The 18,021-nt window shown below is 43.1% G+C and overlaps 1 protein-coding gene across 1 annotated transcript in view; it reads left to right on the top strand.

Annotated features, from left to right (window-relative positions):
* Window positions 1-18,021, top strand: part of hydin (HYDIN axonemal central pair apparatus protein) — a 1,114,396-nt gene that overhangs the window by 26,191 nt on the left and 1,070,184 nt on the right. Inside the window, exon 3 of the mRNA XM_080187991.1 lies at window positions 3,451-3,576. Coding sequence (XP_080044117.1) covers window positions 3,451-3,576 — 126 coding nt within the window. The remainder of the gene's footprint in view (window positions 1-3,450; window positions 3,577-18,021) is intronic.

Raw genomic sequence — 18,021 nt, forward strand, 5'->3', positions numbered from 1 at the left:
CCATCATTGTGGGTGAAGATGTTAGCAAAGACCCCTCCTATGATTAGTTATTCAATTGTCCAGCATCATTCATGACAGGATGTGGAAAGTTTGCAGAATTTTGATCTGATCCTTTTGTTCTTTGGATTGCTTTGCATCATCTCATAGAGTCATGGAGTCATAGAGGTTTGCAGCATGGGAACAGGCCCTTCGGCTCAGCTTGTCCATGCCATTTTTTTTAAACCTCTAAGCTAATCCCAATTGCCCGCATTTGGCCCATATCCCTCTAAACCCATCGTACCCATGTAATTATCTAAATCCCTTTTAAAAGATAAAATTGTACCTGCCTCTACTATTACCTCTGACAAGTTGTTCCAGACATTCACCATCCTCTGTGTGAAAAAATTGCCCCTCTGGACACTTTTGTATCTCTCCCCTCTCACCCTTAAACCTATGTCCTCTAGTTTTAGACTCCCCTACCTTTGGGAACTATCTATTGCATGCTGCTTTTGCTGTTAAGCACGTGTTTAGTCCTGTGCTGTAGTTTCATCAGGACGGCACCTCATTTGTACGTGTCTTGTGCTGCACTTGACATGCTCTCCTATGCATCAAGGTTGGCCTCCTTGATAGTAATGGTGGAGTGAGAGATATGCCAGGCTGTGAGTTACAGATTGTTGTTGAATACAATTCTGCTGCTGCTAATGACTCACAGCACTTTATGAACTGCTGGATCTGAACTGAATCTATCCCCTTTAGCACAGTAATAGTGACGCATAAGTCATTCGAAGATGCCTTGGTATGAAGACAGGACTTTGTCTCCACAAGTACCCTGAGGTTGTCACTCCTTTCAGTATTGTTAGGGTCAATAACAACAGCAAACAGATTGGTGAGGATGAAGTCAAGTAGGTTTTTCATTTATTTGTCTTTTCTAAAATGGTTCTATGTTCCTTCTATGGTCAGGAAGCAGGTATTGGATTTTTTGAGATCGCTCCCTTGGGTGGGGAAGAGCAATCCCAACCCCGGTTTTCCTGGTGTAGAGTGCTAATTGGCTAGAGTGTAGGATGGACAGCCAAATAGAAGCTGTGAGTGTGGGAATGCAGGTGAGCCTGCTATTGAAACTATTGCTGTATTACTTACGCAACAGGAAAGACTGGAAGCCAAGATGGGGTTTCCTTTTACTTTTTAGGTGCAGACTTTTGTTCCAGTGCAACTTAGCAAAAGCTAGTGTAGAAAGAAAGTCCAGATGCCTCAGGGATCTGTTTTGGGGCCACTGTTGTTTGTAATTTTTATTAATGATCTGGATGAGGGTATAGTTGGGTGGATTAGTAAATTTGCTGATGACACCAAAGTTGGAGGTGTGGTAGATTGTGAGGAAGGGTGTCATAGTCTGCAGGGAGACTTAGATAGGTTGCAGAGCTGGGCCGAGAGGTGGCGGATGGAATTTAATGCGGAGAAGTGTGAGGTAATTCACTTTGGTAGGAGCAACAGATGTGTCGAGTATAGGGCTAACGGGAGGACTTTGAATAGTGTGGATGAACAGAGGGATCTAGGTGTGTGTGTACATAGATCCCTGAAAGTTGGGAATCAAGTAGATAAGGTTGTCAAGAAGGCGTACGGTGTCTTGGCGTTTATTGGTAGGGGGATTGAATTTAGGAGTCGCAGTGTAATGTTGCAACTGTACACTACTCTAGTGCGGCCGCACTTGGAGTACTGTGTGCAGTTCTGGTCCCCGCATTACAAGAAGGATGTGGAGGCGTTGGAGAGGGTGCAGAGGAGGTTTACTAGGATGTTGCCTGGTATGGTGGGGAGGTCCTATGAGGAGAGACTGAGGGATCTAGGGTTGTTTTCGTTGGAAAGAAGGCGGCTAAGAGGGGATCTTATTGAAACATATAAGATGATTAGAGGTTTAGATAGGGTGGATAGTGATAGCCTTTTTCCTCGGATGGAGAAAGCTAGCACGAGGGGGCATGGCTTTAAATTAAGGGGGGGTAGCTACAGGACGGATGTCAGGGGTAGGTTCTTTACCCAGCGGGTGGTGAGGGATTGGAATGCCCTGCCTGCTGCAGTTGTAAATGCGTCTAGTTTGGGGGCGTTTAAGAGATCTCTGGATAGGTTTATGGACGAAAAGGGATTGGTATAGGCTAGTGGGTCATTGTTTTTGTAACTGGTCGGCGCAACATCGTGGGCCGAAGGGCCTGTTCTGCGCTGTAATGTTCTATGTTCTATGTTCTATGACTACCTATTCTGGGATTTAATGTGATCGCAATTGGAGTCCTAGCAGTTAATCCCATAGCTGGGCATTACTATGTAACAAACTGCATGATTGGCAGAGTGCTGTCCGATATTGAATAAGCAATTGTTTATTTGAATTGTAAATTAATTTGACGTTTTATAAAATCCTGTGGGTCTTTAGGCCAACCTGACACCTTTAGAATGTCTGTCAGTCTCATGCAATCCAGATACAGCACCTGCACCCAGAGCATTATCACACTCCAAAATAGCAGCAGTGAGATTTATGTATTGCTTCCCTGTGGTAGTATTTTCCCCAGATTGTATCTCCATATAGAACGGTGCTCCTTATGTGCACATGTTCAAAGAAGAATAAATCAGCATGGTTGGAGACTGTTAGATTATGGAAACAAAATAATAGCTTATCAAAGCTTCCCGCTAATTGTCAGTATTTTTGTGATGTCCATCTTGATTACAATTGTGTCTGGTTGACTCGCCTGATTTTTTTTTTTCTCCATCTTGTGATCAATATTTTAAAGAAGTGCCTCACTTGTGCTAAATTGTTTTTTAAGCGTGGGATTGCATCTGTAATTTTTGAAAATGCAGCTTTCAAGGATGAATAATTGAAAAGCTGTTTTGTTACAGTTTAGGAGTAACTTAGAAGCGCCATTGACATGGAAAAACAGCTGGTATATAACTGGTGCGAAAAGTAGTTGAGGGGCAAGAGTGCTTGGTTGATTTGTTGCAGCACAACGCCTTGTGGCCTGACTTTGCTCCTGTTCCTCACATTCTTTGTTCTTGTTCTTTAACATCAGTGCTCAATGTTGTAATAGGATCTATTTCTTTAAAAACTGCATGCTTCGGTGAACTTGAATCAGGTATAAGGCTTTAGTGATAAGAAAAAGACTTTATTTCCCCAGTTTTTGCACCTGATACCAGCATGATAATAATGCAAGGCTATAACGTAGTTATATTGTGCTGTCAAACATCTGCATCTTTTTTTGTATGTGGAGGAGCAGCATTGCTTTAAAATCTGACTTGATGCCCTTGAACAACCAGCTGTTGTCCATTTCCTGGCTTGGCCCTAAAATTGATTTGTTGAACTTGGTAAATCTGAAGCACTGATCGATCTTCACTTGTCACAATCTGGCTGGATCTTCCAGGGTAGAAGCTTGATTACTTCTATATGATTGCTGTGTTCTTTTTATTTAATTGTACAATCTTTTGATCTTTTTCTTTCAGTTGACTCCCTCAGCATTTATGAAGGAGATGTCCCTTGATACAAAACAGAAGTTAGCAAATACTCGAGAGATGTATCTTCCTCCTATCATTGAACTTCTAGATATGACAGAAACCACACTCCAGAAGGTACAGTCCATTATTCCCATCAAATATATGAACATATTTTTATATGAATATATATAAAAAAATATATTTTTTCATTGCACTTAAGCACAATGCATGCTACAGCATAGAACGTAATTTATATACAGAAATTAGGTTTTGCACTTACCAGGGCTGAAGTATCTATATTAGATCAATTGGCACAATATAACTTTGTATAGTGATATTTAGGATCAAAGATTAAATTACTAGTATATATTTGGCCTATATTTGGAGAGAGGGAGGGATGTGAAATGATGCAGAATTGGAGAGCTTTGTGAAAGCTATTAAAGCTGTCAATTTTAACTGAAATTACCTGATGGTCAAATAGAATTACAATAAAGGAAACTTAGAAATTCAGCCTGTGAAAGTGCTGCAATAAGAGTGGCTTCTTAACTTCTGCAGAGGGGAGATGGTGGCATACTGGTAATACCATTGGACTAGTGATGAAGACTTGGGTTCAAATCCCAATACAGCAGCTGATGAAATTTTCAAGTTTATTTAATGAATCTGGAATACAAAGTTCGTCTCAGTAGCTTTACATCACAGCTATCATCGACTGTTGTTAAAAACCCACCAAGTTCACTAATATCCATTGTGGATGGAAATCTACCATCCTTTCCTACTCTGGCTTACGTGTGACAGAACCTCAGGAATCGGTTAGCGTGCCATTCACTTCAAAGACAATTACAGATGGAGAGCAAATGCTGTTCATTTTAACGATGCCTACATCTCTCAAAGGTAAAATGGTTCTGAGTGTGGCATTAAGGCACTTGAGCAAAACTGTCATCAATGGATATCAGGGGACAAACCCTTAGCTGGTTGGAGTCATACCTGGCACATAGTAAAATGGTTGTGGTTGTGGAGGGTCTGTCAGCTCGGCTCCAGGACATCTCTGCAGGAATCCCTCAGAGTAGTGTCCTAGGCACAACCATCTTCAACTGCTTCATCAATGACATTCCCTCCGTCATAAGGTCAGAAATGGGGATATGTTTGCCGATTTTTGCACAATATTCAGCACCGTTTGCAACTCCTCAAATACTGAAGCAGGCCATGTTCAAATGCAACAAGATCTGGATAATATCCAGGCTTGGGCTGACAGGTGGTAACATTTGTGCCACACAAATGCCAGACAATGACCATCACCAATAAGGGACACTCTAATCACTGCCTCTTGACATTCAATGGTGTAACTATCACTGAATTGCCCACTATCAACATCCTTGGGGGTTACCATTGACCAGGAACTCAACTGGACTTGCACATAAATACAGTGCCTACGAGAGCAGGTCAGAGACTAGGAATATTACAGTGAGAAACTCACCACCTGACTCCTCAAAGCCTATCCACCGTCTACAAGGCATAAGTCAGGAGTGTGATGGAATACTCCCCACTTGCCTGGAGGGTTTAGCTCCAACAACACTGAAGAAGTTTGACACCGTCCAGAAAAAAGCAGCTTACTTGATTGTTTATAGATGTGGTGCCAATCACCCCCTCCACCAATGCTCAGTAGCAACTGGGTGTACTACCTATAAGAATCACTGCAGCAATCCACCAAGGATCCTTAGACAGCACCTTCCAAACCCATGACCGCTCCCATCTAGAAGGACAATGGCAGCAAATACATGGGAAACCACTGCCTGCAAGTTCCACTCCAAGCCCTCACCATCCTGACTTGGAAATATATCGCTGTTCCTTTGCAGTTGCTGGGTCAAAATTCTGGAATTCCCTCCTTAACTGCTTTGTGTTCTGCAGCGGTTCAAGAAGGCGGCTTACCACTATCTTCTCAAGAGCAATTAGGGATGAGTAATAAATGTTGGCCAGCCAGTGACATGATGTGAAGATGCTGGCGTTGGACTGGGGTAAAACAGAAAGAAATCCCACAACACCAGTTTAAAGTCCAAACAGGATTTATTTGTAGCAAAAGCTGCAAGTTTTCGGGACAGCCTGTCCCTTTGTCAGGTGCCTGACGAAAGGACAGACTGTCCTGAAAGCTTGTGACTTTTGCTACAAATAAATCCTGTTTGGACTTTAAACTGGTGTTGTGGGATTTCTTTCTGTTTTACAGCCAGTAACACCCATATCCCATGAAAGAATAAAAGAAAAAACACCCTGTGTACCTGTTTTGGAAAGTTTGTCACATCTTGTGACACTCAGGCAGTTGACAGGCTAGTAGTCGGTCTTCCCCTGGGATCAAGAACTCTGGGATGAGAGTCCTGCCTGTCAAGCTGCTGGTCAGAGATCACAACTGTTCAGTACTCAGCAACTTCACTGGGCAGGTGGCTGCTACCGGCACAACAGCCATCCAAAGCCTCGGATCAAGCATGTGGCCACAGGTGAGAATCTGGGTGTCACGGAGAAAGGGAGAGGAGAGGTTGGCAGTAAGGATGTGAGTGTCACTCTCAGAACTGCCGCCACCACCACCACCACCACCCATTCCCGGACGCAGGCTTGAATGTGGGCCAGTGCACGATTTAACAGGCCAGGAAGCATAGAGAGCCCATCGCCCTTCCAACTCCATTCACAAAGTCAGAGGTAGGATAGGTGTAGGCTGGATTTCCTGCCCTAGACCAATTGAGGACTCTGGCTGAGCTTCAAATGCAATAATTATCGCAGCAGGAGATTTTGAGTTCACAGTTTGATTGAGAGCTTAAAGAGTCTATTGAAAGGATTGGCTATCTTCTTGGAGCCTGAGCAGAAGTTTTGTTTTTATAGGAAATGAACCAAAAGTTTTGAATGGATGCTGTGATTGGGAGTTTTTTTTTCCACTATCAACTCAACAGGATACAGTTAGAATTCTCACAACACCAGGTTAAAGCCCAACAGGTCACAAGCTTTTGGAGCGCTGCTCCTTCATCAGGTGACTGGACCACTCCACTCAACCTGGGAGCCTGTCAGTGTCAGCCTCGCACCTTGGCACTGCCCACCAGGCACTCTGGCCATCACAGCATGGCACACTGGTAGTGCAATCCCCATTGGGCACCAGGCAGTGCAAGGGGATGGGGCAGGGCATCGAAGGGGCGGGACCACATGAGGGAGGGCCAGGCAGGGAAGGAGGTGGGAAGGGGCAAGCTATGCATGGGGAGGTCGGGGGGGGCAGGGTTGGGACCATCAATTGGGAGACCCATATGGGGAGGCTGGTCATCAGCAAGGTGCGGGAGGGGGAAGAGCTGGGGGAAAGGGTCTGGGGGTGGGGCCAGGCTAGGGGAGGGGATGGGGGGGCCAGTGATTGAAAAGCCGGTAATCGGGGGAGGGGGGGTTAGTAGGGAGGTGGCCGTGACTATCAGGAGGCCAGTAATTGGAGGGGTGGCTGGGGCCATTAAGTGGCTGGCGATGTATGGGGGGGGCCAGCCATTCCTATTGGGGGTGAAGGTCATGTCCGTTGCGGGGTGGGAGAGTAACACGTATTGGCATACTGAGCACTCTCTTGCCGGCTTCATCCCCCACCCCCAATGTGTGAATCTCCTGATGCACTGCATGGAGTGCACCCAATGGACACTTAGAATTATTTTGGGAAAATTGCCTCCACTTTGCGAATGACTACGTAGGTGGCATAGAGGATAAAGTAAAATATATTTATTAGTCACAAGTAAGGCTTGCATTAACATTGCAATATAGTTACTGTGAAATTCTCTCAGTTGCCACACTCTGGTGCCAGTTGAGGTCAAGGCACCTAATCAGCATGTCTTTCAGACTGTGGGAGGAAACCGGAGCACCCAGAGGAAATCCATGCAGACACAGGGAGAACACGCAAACTCAACACAGACAACCCCAGTGACCCAAGCTGGGAATCAAACCCGGGACCCTGGTACTGTGAGGCAATAGTGCTAACTGCTATGAGAGACAATGGGGTAGGTCTTGGGTGAGGGTGAGCAGATGTGAAAGGTTGAGGCCAGACGATCTAACAACTTCTGAAGCAACTGGGTCAATGTCCCAGAAAATCAAAAAAGGCCCTATAACCAGCCTGGTTTGGTATTTGCTCAATGCCAAGATTGCCAACGCTCTTGACTATTCTGCATTACCTGAGTGAAAATCACGCAATGGCATTTTTCACTAAGGTGGATCTAATGAATTGGGAAATTTCCTGACTTGAGCTGCCGGCCTTAGTAGCCAAAATTGAGGTGAGTGAGTTTAAGAGAGCAAGGAATGGGAAAAGAAAGGTTACAGGAGTAATAACCACAAGAAAGGAAAAAAAGATGAAATTGCTCTTAAGGGTTAAAAAAGGACAGTGTATTCCTGAAATTGAAATCAAGTGTTTGGCCTCAGCACTAAAGTGAGAAAATGCTGCAATAAATGTTGACGATTCCTGTGTTACTCTAGGAAATATGGTGCTCTGAAAGTAGAATAGGAATCAGCTGGTTGCTGCAGTCCTGGAGAGCTAGAAGAAACAATCCTCCAAAATAAATTCTCATATGTTGCAATGTCATCTTTGGTCTTAGTGTCTGTCAGCTGCTGATAGATCATTGCAAATGTGAGTTTTGCTTACTTATAGCATTTGCCTGTGCTGGACTTGCAGTGAATGAATAATGAAATGTTTAATTGTTGAGGGGACTGTTAGCAGATTAGCATTTTTGCAGGAAAAGAATTGGGTTTTCTAACTCTTGTTGGTAATATTTTGCTTGTGAGTTGAGGTCATACTTTGAACACAACCTAACATGGTATATAGTGCAGTACTAAGGGTGTGTCATGTTGCCAGAGATTTGTATTTTGGACATGTTAAGTTCAATCTCCCATATGCCTGTTTAGGCAGGTGTTGTGAGGGTTAGCAGAACAATCAAGGGGTGTCTGTGTGCATGCATGTGTGTAAAAACAGAAACCTGACACTGACCTGCCTCCAACTTTCATTTTTCTAATATGGGATCTTCTTTTCCTAAACGGTAACAGTTGTTTTGTCTTGACAAGACTTCAAATCTTTAAGGTTAAACCTTTTGAACACACAGGTTGGTGCTTGGATGTTGCCTGTTAGGCTCATTTGTTCCGTTGCCTCTCTCCCCTCTGGCTGATTATTACTGTACTGGAGTCAATCTTATGATGTACCAACACCTTGGGATGAAAATGTAATTGATAAATAAAGCCCTGCATAGTTTACTTGTAATGCACGTGAGAAGATATTGCTGTTCTGGATGCTACATTGATTAAATTTTCCTGTTAGAATTATTCAGGACAGGCCATAGATTATTTCCCAGAAAAAAAAGATTTTAAGCATATTGAGAAGTGGCAAATCCCCAATTGGTTGAAAGTTAGTTAGAAGAGGACAGATTGCCAGGGCCTGATGCAACAGACATAAACATCCTATGGGAAGCAAAGAGCAGAATTATTGGAGACCCTGAAGATCTCATTTCAGGATTTTTATTAAGAATGTATTTGTGTGGGTCACTGGAGATTGGTTGATGTAATATCTATTCTCAAGTGGGAGACGGTGCTAATTATAGCAGGTCAGTCAGTTTAGCATTCTTGGTAAGATAAATTTTCCTATCTTTTTAAAGATGAAATTACTAAATGATAGAAAATAATTAGGAGCAACCGATGAAGATTTCAGAAAGGAAGATTATTCTTGATCTACCTGTAGCCTTTTTGGAGGATATTACAAATACATAAATAAGGTAGGGGAAGTTTAGTGGTTGTGGTGAGTATGGCTGTCTAGAAAGTCTTCAACCAGATACCCCACAGCAGTCTACTGGAGAAAATTAAGGGAAAGGTAGCAAATTTGGCTCAAAGAGAGGAAACAGAATAGGGATCTCAGTGGTTGAAAGGGCATAATGGTATCCCATGGAGTTCTGTTTTGGGAATGCTATTCATGGCATACACCAGTGATTTAGAAATTTGGGCTTGAGGATGTGATGTCACATTTACTGATTTTACTAAAATAGGATGCGCAGAATTCCAAGGATCAGAAGAAACTACAAAGGAATACCTGCAGTGAAAAGGTGGGGCCATATCAAGTGAAGTTAAATGCCAATACATGTGGATGCCACATTTTGGTTACAAAATTGTAAGCATTATATAAACTGGGTGATGTAAATCTGAAACCCTAAATCATTGTCCTTTTTCACAAGACACTAAAAGCAGTACTTCAGGTGGATAAAAATATTGCATTTAATAGCAAAAGGTACAGAATAAAAAAGTCATGACATAATAGAAAATCTGTATCAAACTTCAGTATGACCACATTTGGAGTACTGTGTGTAGTTTTGGACTATACACTATAGGAAGGACATTGAGATAATAGGGATTTATTAGGATGGCGCCCAATGTAAAGAAACACACAAATATGAAAAAAGCCATGAAAGACTGCGGCTGTGTTTGTTAGAAAGTGAGATTAAGATGTATGAAATTATGAAGGAATGGAGCAGAGTAAATAGAACAGACTCCAGTGATAGAAGGGATATATTTATTTTGATACATATACTTAGAAAACTTGAGATTTAATATATGGAGCAAAGTTGTGAGGCAGTGGAATGTTGTATCAGAATTTCTGATTGAAAGTACACACATTGTTAACAGGAATCAATTTAGATTGATTTTAGATTGATGGTGGAAGGAAAGGGAAATAAAAAGAAGTGGGAGCAGGATAGGAACATGGAACAGGGCTGCTGCTCATGTGGAGGATAAACATTACCGTTGACTGGCCTAGTCCTTTACTGTAATTTCTATGTGTATAGGATTTCGAGAGTCTGAGGTTCATTGATTTTGTTAGCATTCTCCATAGTTCATTGGTTCAGTATTTTAAAGTGGTGGGGAGGATTCAGTGCTTTGTTCGCTAATATCCATTTGGTAATGAGTAGGTACGGTGTAATTACAGAGGAAGGCAAATAAGTTTCTTCAAACTTGCAGAATTGTTTAAACAAGGGAATTGAAGAAATTGAGCCTGAAGTTCCACTTTATTTCAAGATAAGAAGGAAGGGGCAGGTATTGTTGTGGTATGTGGAATCAAAGCTTGAGGCATAAAACCAATGTGGTTATGTTATGCTAAAATATATGCCAAATTCTGGGAGAATTGGCTCTTGGAAAAATATGTGATGGATGTGGATAAATGACAGGAAAATAAAGCAAAAGTTGTGGCCCCAGAAATTCTGCCACTAACACCAAAATTGTACTTAAACTTGGAGGTAGGAGAAGTAAGGAAAATTGCATGCCTTGTTTAACTAGGAAATGGTTGATTGTGCAGCCCTTGAACATTCAGCTTTGACCAAAATGATATGAAAATTTTTTTCAGCTGTGCTACTATCAAGTTTTCCAACAATCTGAATTGAATATTTACAAATTTCTCTTGAAGACGTTTTGAACAAAGGCCAGCAAAAAAAAAGCTTCAAAGACAGCTCTTGTGCTGCAATGTGATTCCTTAGGCAGACAATTGGTAAATATTACATGAGCTGGGAAGTGTCTTCTTTCAGGGAGCAAATAGTAGATTGTTGGTAATACAGGGAGACTCCTTTTCAATCTGTGGCTGAGATGGAGAGGCTTTTTAAAATGAGGACAAAGGCATGACAAAGTCAGTTGAACAGCACAAGGATACAAAGGGATTGAACCATGTGCCGATTGATGGAACAGAAATGGAGAAATTGAACTTTTAGTTAGATGACTTACTGGTATGAGATAACACAATTGTATTCCTTACCTTTGTAATTGTATGTGAAAAGAAGATGTACTGCTTGTGCCAGCGTCTCTTATCATACTTGGAGTTCTGTATGTTTTAGTTATTGTGAGATTGAAGGAGGGAGTTTTGTTGAAATAGTCTCAGGTTTTGCTCATGATTTTATAGGTGCAGGCCATTGAAAGTCAACTTCTATGAGAAATAGATTACTCAACCACTTTGAGGGCTGAATTTAATGCTGGGTTGGGGTCTCGGCCCTCTTAATGTAAAAGTTGGGTGGTGAACCAGCTTTTTCTTGGCCTACTTGTCTTGCAGTCCTTTAATTGTTATCCAAGAGATGGTCCCACCTCCCAAACCTTCAGTCAATCAAATTGGTGGCAGTTCTGCAATGCCACTGGGAGGATTAATTACTACTGGGACTGCAACTAGTCCCAAAGAGTAGAAGCCAATGGAACCTGGTGGGGGGTGCAATTTTCTGAGCTCACCATACTATTAGTATATCACACTGATCCTGAGAATAGCATGCAAACTTCAAAAGGATTGTAAGGGGAAGGGAATCCTGTTGAATGGTGGAGAGGGGAAAGGGAAGAATTACATAGGGGGCCTACCATTGGCACAGCATTCTCAAAAAGGCACTCTGATGATCAGTCCACAGGTTACACCTGTTCAAACATCCTCTTAACTGTGTGTCACAGAAGTACAGTGGCTATGATAGCAGGTCAGAGGCAGGATATTCTGTGGCGATTAACTCACCAAATTCTTTCCACCATTGACAAGACACAGGTCAGGAATGTGATGAATACTCTCTACTTCCGGGATGAGTGGAGCTTCAGCAATACTTAAAGTCAATACCATCCAGGACAAAGCAGCTCATATTATTGGCACTTCAACAACCACCTGAAAAATTCACTTCTTCCACCATCAATGCATAGTGGCTGTAGTATATATTATCTACAAAATGCACTGCAGCAATTCACCAATGCTTCTTTGATAGCACCTTCCCACCTTGTGACTTCTACCACCTAGAAGGACAAGATAAGTAGGTAGTGCAAAGAAGACCTGTCATATTCATTCATAGAATCCCTACAATGCAGGAGGAGATTGTTCAGTCCACTGACCACAATCCCGTCCAGGCCCTATAACCCCTTGCATTTAGCCGAGTTAGTCCCCTGACACTAAGGGTCAATTTAGCATAGCCAGTCCACCTAACCTGTACATCTTTGGATTGTGGGAGGAAATCCATACAGACACAGGGAGAACGTACAAACCACAGCCAGTGACCCGAGCCGGGAATTGAACCTGGATCCCTGGCGCTGTGACACAGCAATGCTAACCACTATGCCATAATGCTGCCTCATTCAGTGAGGAAATTAGTAGTTTGTTGGCTTCACTTTAAGAAATGCCTTTATGCTGCTCCGCTTACTGCGAGAAGGAGGCCATTTTTAAAGCATGTAACAAAGTGTATGGATGAGTGTAGTGCAGTTGATGTAGTTTACATGGATTTCATTAAGCCTTTGACAAATCCCACATGGGAGACTTATTAAAAAGGCTAATGCACATGGGATACAGGGTGATCTGACGAGATGGATACATTATTGGTTCAGTAGAAGGAGACAGAGGATGGTGACAACTGGCTTCTTTAGTGACTGGAGGCTAGTGACCAGTGGTGTACCATAGGGATCTGTGCTGTGCCCTTGCCGGTGACACAAAGATTGGCTGGGTGGTTAACAGTGAGGTTGAGTGTCCTGGGTTACAGGAAGATATAGATGAGATGATCAAATGGGTGGATAAGTGGCAGATGGAATTTAACCCTGAAAAGTGTGGAAGGAGTAATTTGACAAGGAAGTATACTATGAAAGGTTTGACACTGGGAAGTTCCAAAGAACAAAGGGACCTTGCGCATTGGTCTAGATCTCTGCAGATGGAAAGGCAGGTAAACAGGGTGGTGAAAAGGGCTTGTGACACACTCGCTTTTATCAATTGGGGTATAGATTACAAAAGAGAGAATTGTACAGAACTTTGAAACCACAGCTGGAGTAATGTGTGCAGTTCTGGTCCCCAAATTATAGGAAGAATGTGAGCATGCTGGAGGAGATTCACCAGGATGCTGCCTGGGATTTAAGTTATGAAGAGAGGCTGGATAGCCTTGGGTTGTTACTGTTGGAGCAGAGAAGACTGAGGAGGCAACCTGATTGAGGTGTTCGAGATTGAGGGGCATGGACAGGGTGGATGAGGAGCAGCTGTTCGCTTTAGTGGAAGGATCAGTTATGAGGGGACACAAGTTAAAAGTGAGGGGTGGGAGGTTAAGGGGGGATTTGAGGAAATGCCTTTTTTACTCAGAGGGTGGTGACAGTCTGGAATGCACTGCCTGGGAGGGTGGTGGAGGCAGGATGCCTCTCATCCTTTAAAAAGTACCTGGATGAGTACTTGGCACGTCATAATATTCAAGGCCATTGACCAACTGCTGTCAAGTGGGATTAAGAACATAGAACAGTACAGCACAGTACAGGCCCTTTGGCCCTTAATTAAGTAGGCAGGGCAAGGCATTTCATGTCTTGGTGCAGACTCGGATGGGCCGAAGGGCTTCTTCTGCATTGCAGTATTCTGTGATTCTGTGTACTGTGAAAGTTGCCATTAAAAACTTACAGTCAATCCCTGTGGTGTGTTGATGTGTGTCATAGTTCCCAAAAAACACGTTTTCTGGATTAAGCAAGTGTAGGATTGGATGAAACAATGAATTGCTTCTGGGACTCTAGATTTCTAGTTGATATTGAGGGTGACCATGCCCCAGATGTAGCTGGTAACAATCATAGCTGTCTTGAGTTAGTGTATGAAGCTGTCAGCATGATAAATCAATGGGTCCTTGTCAACAGATTCACATGTGATCTCAAATCTGACTTATCTTTGACTCTGTGCTGAGAGCAGATGACTTTCAATCAGAGAGTTGGGAAAATAACCTTGTGAATAAGCAGTCAGTGCTTGCTGCATAGTGGCAGTGACTCAAAAAAAGGTTACAGCCTTCCAGTGCTGGCTGTGGCCACATAATTCATTAAACAAAAGACTAAAATTTTAATGTCAGTAACTATCAATTTGGCTCACTATCAAACAAACAGATCCAATTCACCGACTGTGGTGGATTTTGTCCTTACTAAGCTATCGATACATTTATTGTACAAAGTTTTTGAAAGTAAAGTGACTGGGTTTTCATTAAAATTATAGACAACGTAATGTTAATTTTATTCAGCTAATTCTATATATGCTGGAAAGAGAAGGCAATCATCTTGGTTTTGTTTGTTTATAATAGATGGAATAAAGGTGGAGATTTTAGAACAGTTTTGAATATCAGAAGAGGAACAGTACCTCTGAAAAGGACATTCTTGCTCACGCTTGTGTTTATTTTATTCTGCAATGACACAGGTAGGGAGAGTGTAGGCGACAGTGATGACATTTAAGATGTTGATGAGGTGTGGCAGGCATGGGTCTTGAGGTGGGAGCTGGAGAGTGAGGAACACTGCACCGAGTAGGGGGGATCATAGTGATTGGGGAAGTTGGGGATTAGGAGGGGAGGAGGGGCTCCTTATACAGGTTTTGGCTAAGCTGGAAGTGGCTGAGTGAAAGATGTTGTGAATGTTCGGAAAAAGACTGAATGAGGCTCACTTACCCTGGCTGAGCTTAGAAGATCATTCACCTCTTGTGGGTCTGCTGCCCATTCCTCCTTTGCAGTGAGCTTCTGCTCATCAGGGCTACCAGTGCATCCTAGGCAGAGGTGGTGACCATAGCGGGAGGCCTTTCTCTAGTGGGGTAGAGTGCATTCCACTTCTGCTCGACTCCATTAAGAAATCTGGTGAGGAATTCCTCCAAAAATCGTGGTGTGTCCTTCCTGGTTAAATAGTGTTTCACATGCACCTCTTTCAATTTGGTGTATTGCATTCGCTGCTTCCAGTGTGGTCTCCTCTATATCAGAGAGACCAAGCATAGACTGTGTGATCGTTTTGCACACAGACCGAAGGTGCTCAGCAATCAGGACCCTGACCTTCCGGTTGATTGCCATTTTAACACATGATCCTGCTCCCATGCCCACATGCCTGTCCTTGGCTTGCTGCAATTGTTCCAGTGAAGCTCAATGCAACTGGAGGAACAGCATCTCCTCTTCCGGCTAGGCAGTTTACAGCTTTCCGGTCTCAACATCAAATTCAATAACTTCAGATGATTTGCTCTACCCCATCTCAGCTCCTTTGTTTTCATTGTATTTCATTTAATTTATTACTGTTCTCTACCTTTTTATTTCTTTATTATCTTTCTTCATGTTTCTTCCCCCCCCCCCCCACTCTTTCCCCTACTTCATCCCCCTTTCCTTACCTTTTCTTCCCCCTTTTCTACATTCTACCTCTGTTCCATTCTCTTCCTTCACTGCTTTTTATGCCTTTTAGCTTTGACAAAGGTTGCCTGGACTTGAAACATCAGCTCTTTTCTTTCCTTACAGATGCTGTCGGACCTGCTGAGATTTTCTAGCGGTTTCAGATTCCAGCATTCGCAGTAATTTGCTTTTAATTGGTGTGATTAAGTTTAGCCATGGCATGCAAATCAGAGGGACACAGCCATGGGATGATCCTTGTGGCCTTAAAGACTTCAGTCAATGAGGCTCAAGACCTAGTCAGGAATTTTGCTAGATTTATTGGTGGGATTCACCCCATTTTTTTCACTTGAAATGACACTTTGCCCCCAGTGATTGTGGTTGTTGGAGGCTAAAACATCACTGCTCCAGAGCATTGATGTTGATCTAAATCAGGGCAGTGCCCTCAGCCCAACCATTTTCAAATGTGTTAAGGACACCTTCTGTCCATTATAAGGCCAGAAATGGAGATATTCACAGATTGTTCAGTAACAATATCAACTTCTCAGAAAATGAATCAATTGGTGCCCAAATGCAGCAAAATCTGGGGTGATAAAGTCACAAGTAAATCATTTCATACAAGAGCTGGCAGTGATCATCTCCAAAATGAGAGTCTAACCACCACCTCCTGTTGTCCAACGGATTTACAATTGCTGATTCTCCCACTCCCAACATCCTGAAGATTACTACTGAACTGGAGCATCCATATAAATAGTGTGACTACAAGAGTAGATCAGAGGCTTGGTATTCTATAACAAGTGACTCACCTCTATCTTAGATCTACTGTTGTGTAATGAGGCAGGTAGAATTAGGGACCTTGTTGTGAGGGATCCTCTTGGGAAGAGTGATCATTGTATGGTGGAGTTTTTGATGCAGGTGGAGGATGAGAAAGTAGGATCCTGGACCTGTGTCCTTTGTTTGAACAGAGGGGAGTATGATGGGATGAGAGAGGAATTGGCGAATGTAGATTGGGGATGCAGATTGGGAGGTATGTCTGCTGAGGAACAGTGGAGGATCTTTAAGGAGATCTTTCTTGGTGCTCAACAGAAATTTATTCCGATGGTAAAGAAGGATCGTAGGAGAAGAGATAATCAGCTGTGGATAACGAAGGAGATAAAGGAGAGTATTAAATTAAAAGCTGATGTGTTTAGAGTGGCTAAAAGTAGTGGGCGAGAAGAGGATTGGGAGAGGTTTAAATATCAACAAAGAATGACGAAGAAGTTGATAAAGAAAGGAAGGATAGACTATGAATCTAGGCTAGCGCTAAATATAAAAAAGGATAGTAAGAGTTCTTATAAATATATAAAGAGGAGGAGGCTGGCTAGGGTGAATGTTGGACCCTTAGAGGATGAGAGGGGGGATTTAGTGGTGGGGGATGAGGAAATGGCTGAGGCCTTGAATAAGTTTTTTGCTTCGGTCTTCACGGAGGAGGACGCGAATAGTTTGTCGGGTGTTAACGATGGAAAGATGGTAGGAGTTGAGGGCCTGAATGAGATCATTGTTACTAGAGAGGTAGTGCTCGACAGACTAGTGGGAGTGATGGTGGACAAGTCCCCAGGACCGGATGGAATGCATCCCAGGGTTCTGAAGGAAATGGCGGAGGTGATAGTGGATTCCTTAGTGATTATTTTCCAAACTTCGCTGGATTCCGGGAGGTGCTGGAAGATTGGAAAACGGCTAATGTTACGCCGCAGTTTAAAAAGGGTAGCAGGCAAAAGGCAGGGAATTATAGGCCAGTTAGTTTAACGTCTGTTATAGGAAAAATGCTTGAATCTGTCATCAAAGAGGAAATAGCGAGGCATCTTGTGAAGAATTGTTTGATAGAGCAGACGCAGCACGGATTCGTTAAGGGGAAGTTGTGTCTGATGAATTTATTGGAATTCTGAGGATGTGTCTAGTGCGGTGGATGGAGGGGAACCGGTGGATGTGGTGTTTCTCGATTTTCAGAAGGCGTTTGATAAGGTGCTGCACAAAAGGTTGTTTCAGAATGTTAGGGGGCATGGAGTTGGGGGTAAGGTGTTAGCGTGGATAGGAGATTGGCTGTCAAATAGGAGGCAGAGAGTGGGTGTCAATGGGTGCTATTCGGATTGGCGGTTGGTGACTAGTGGAGTGCCCCAGGGATCGGTGCTGGGGCCTCAGCTATTTACCATTTATATAGATGATCTGGAGGAGGGAGCCGAGTGTAAGGTGTCGAAATTTGCTGATGACACAAAGATAAGTGGAACAGCAAATTGTGCGGAGGGTGTAGAAAGTCTGCAGAGGGATCTAGATAGGCTGAGCGAGTGGGCGAGGACCTGGCAGATGGAATACAATGTTGGTAAGTGTGAGGTTATCCACTTTGGCAGGAATAATAGTAGGAAGGACTACTACTTACAGGGCGAAAAGCTGCAGCATGCTAAGGTGCAGAGGGACCTGGGGGTCCTTGTGCATGAGTCGCAAAAAC

Source organism: Carcharhinus amblyrhynchos, chromosome 4, assembly GCF_965287045.1.
Source record: "Carcharhinus amblyrhynchos chromosome 4, sCarAmb.v2.hapA, whole genome shotgun sequence".
In the NCBI taxonomy this organism is placed as follows: domain Eukaryota; kingdom Metazoa; phylum Chordata; class Chondrichthyes; order Carcharhiniformes; family Carcharhinidae; genus Carcharhinus; species Carcharhinus amblyrhynchos.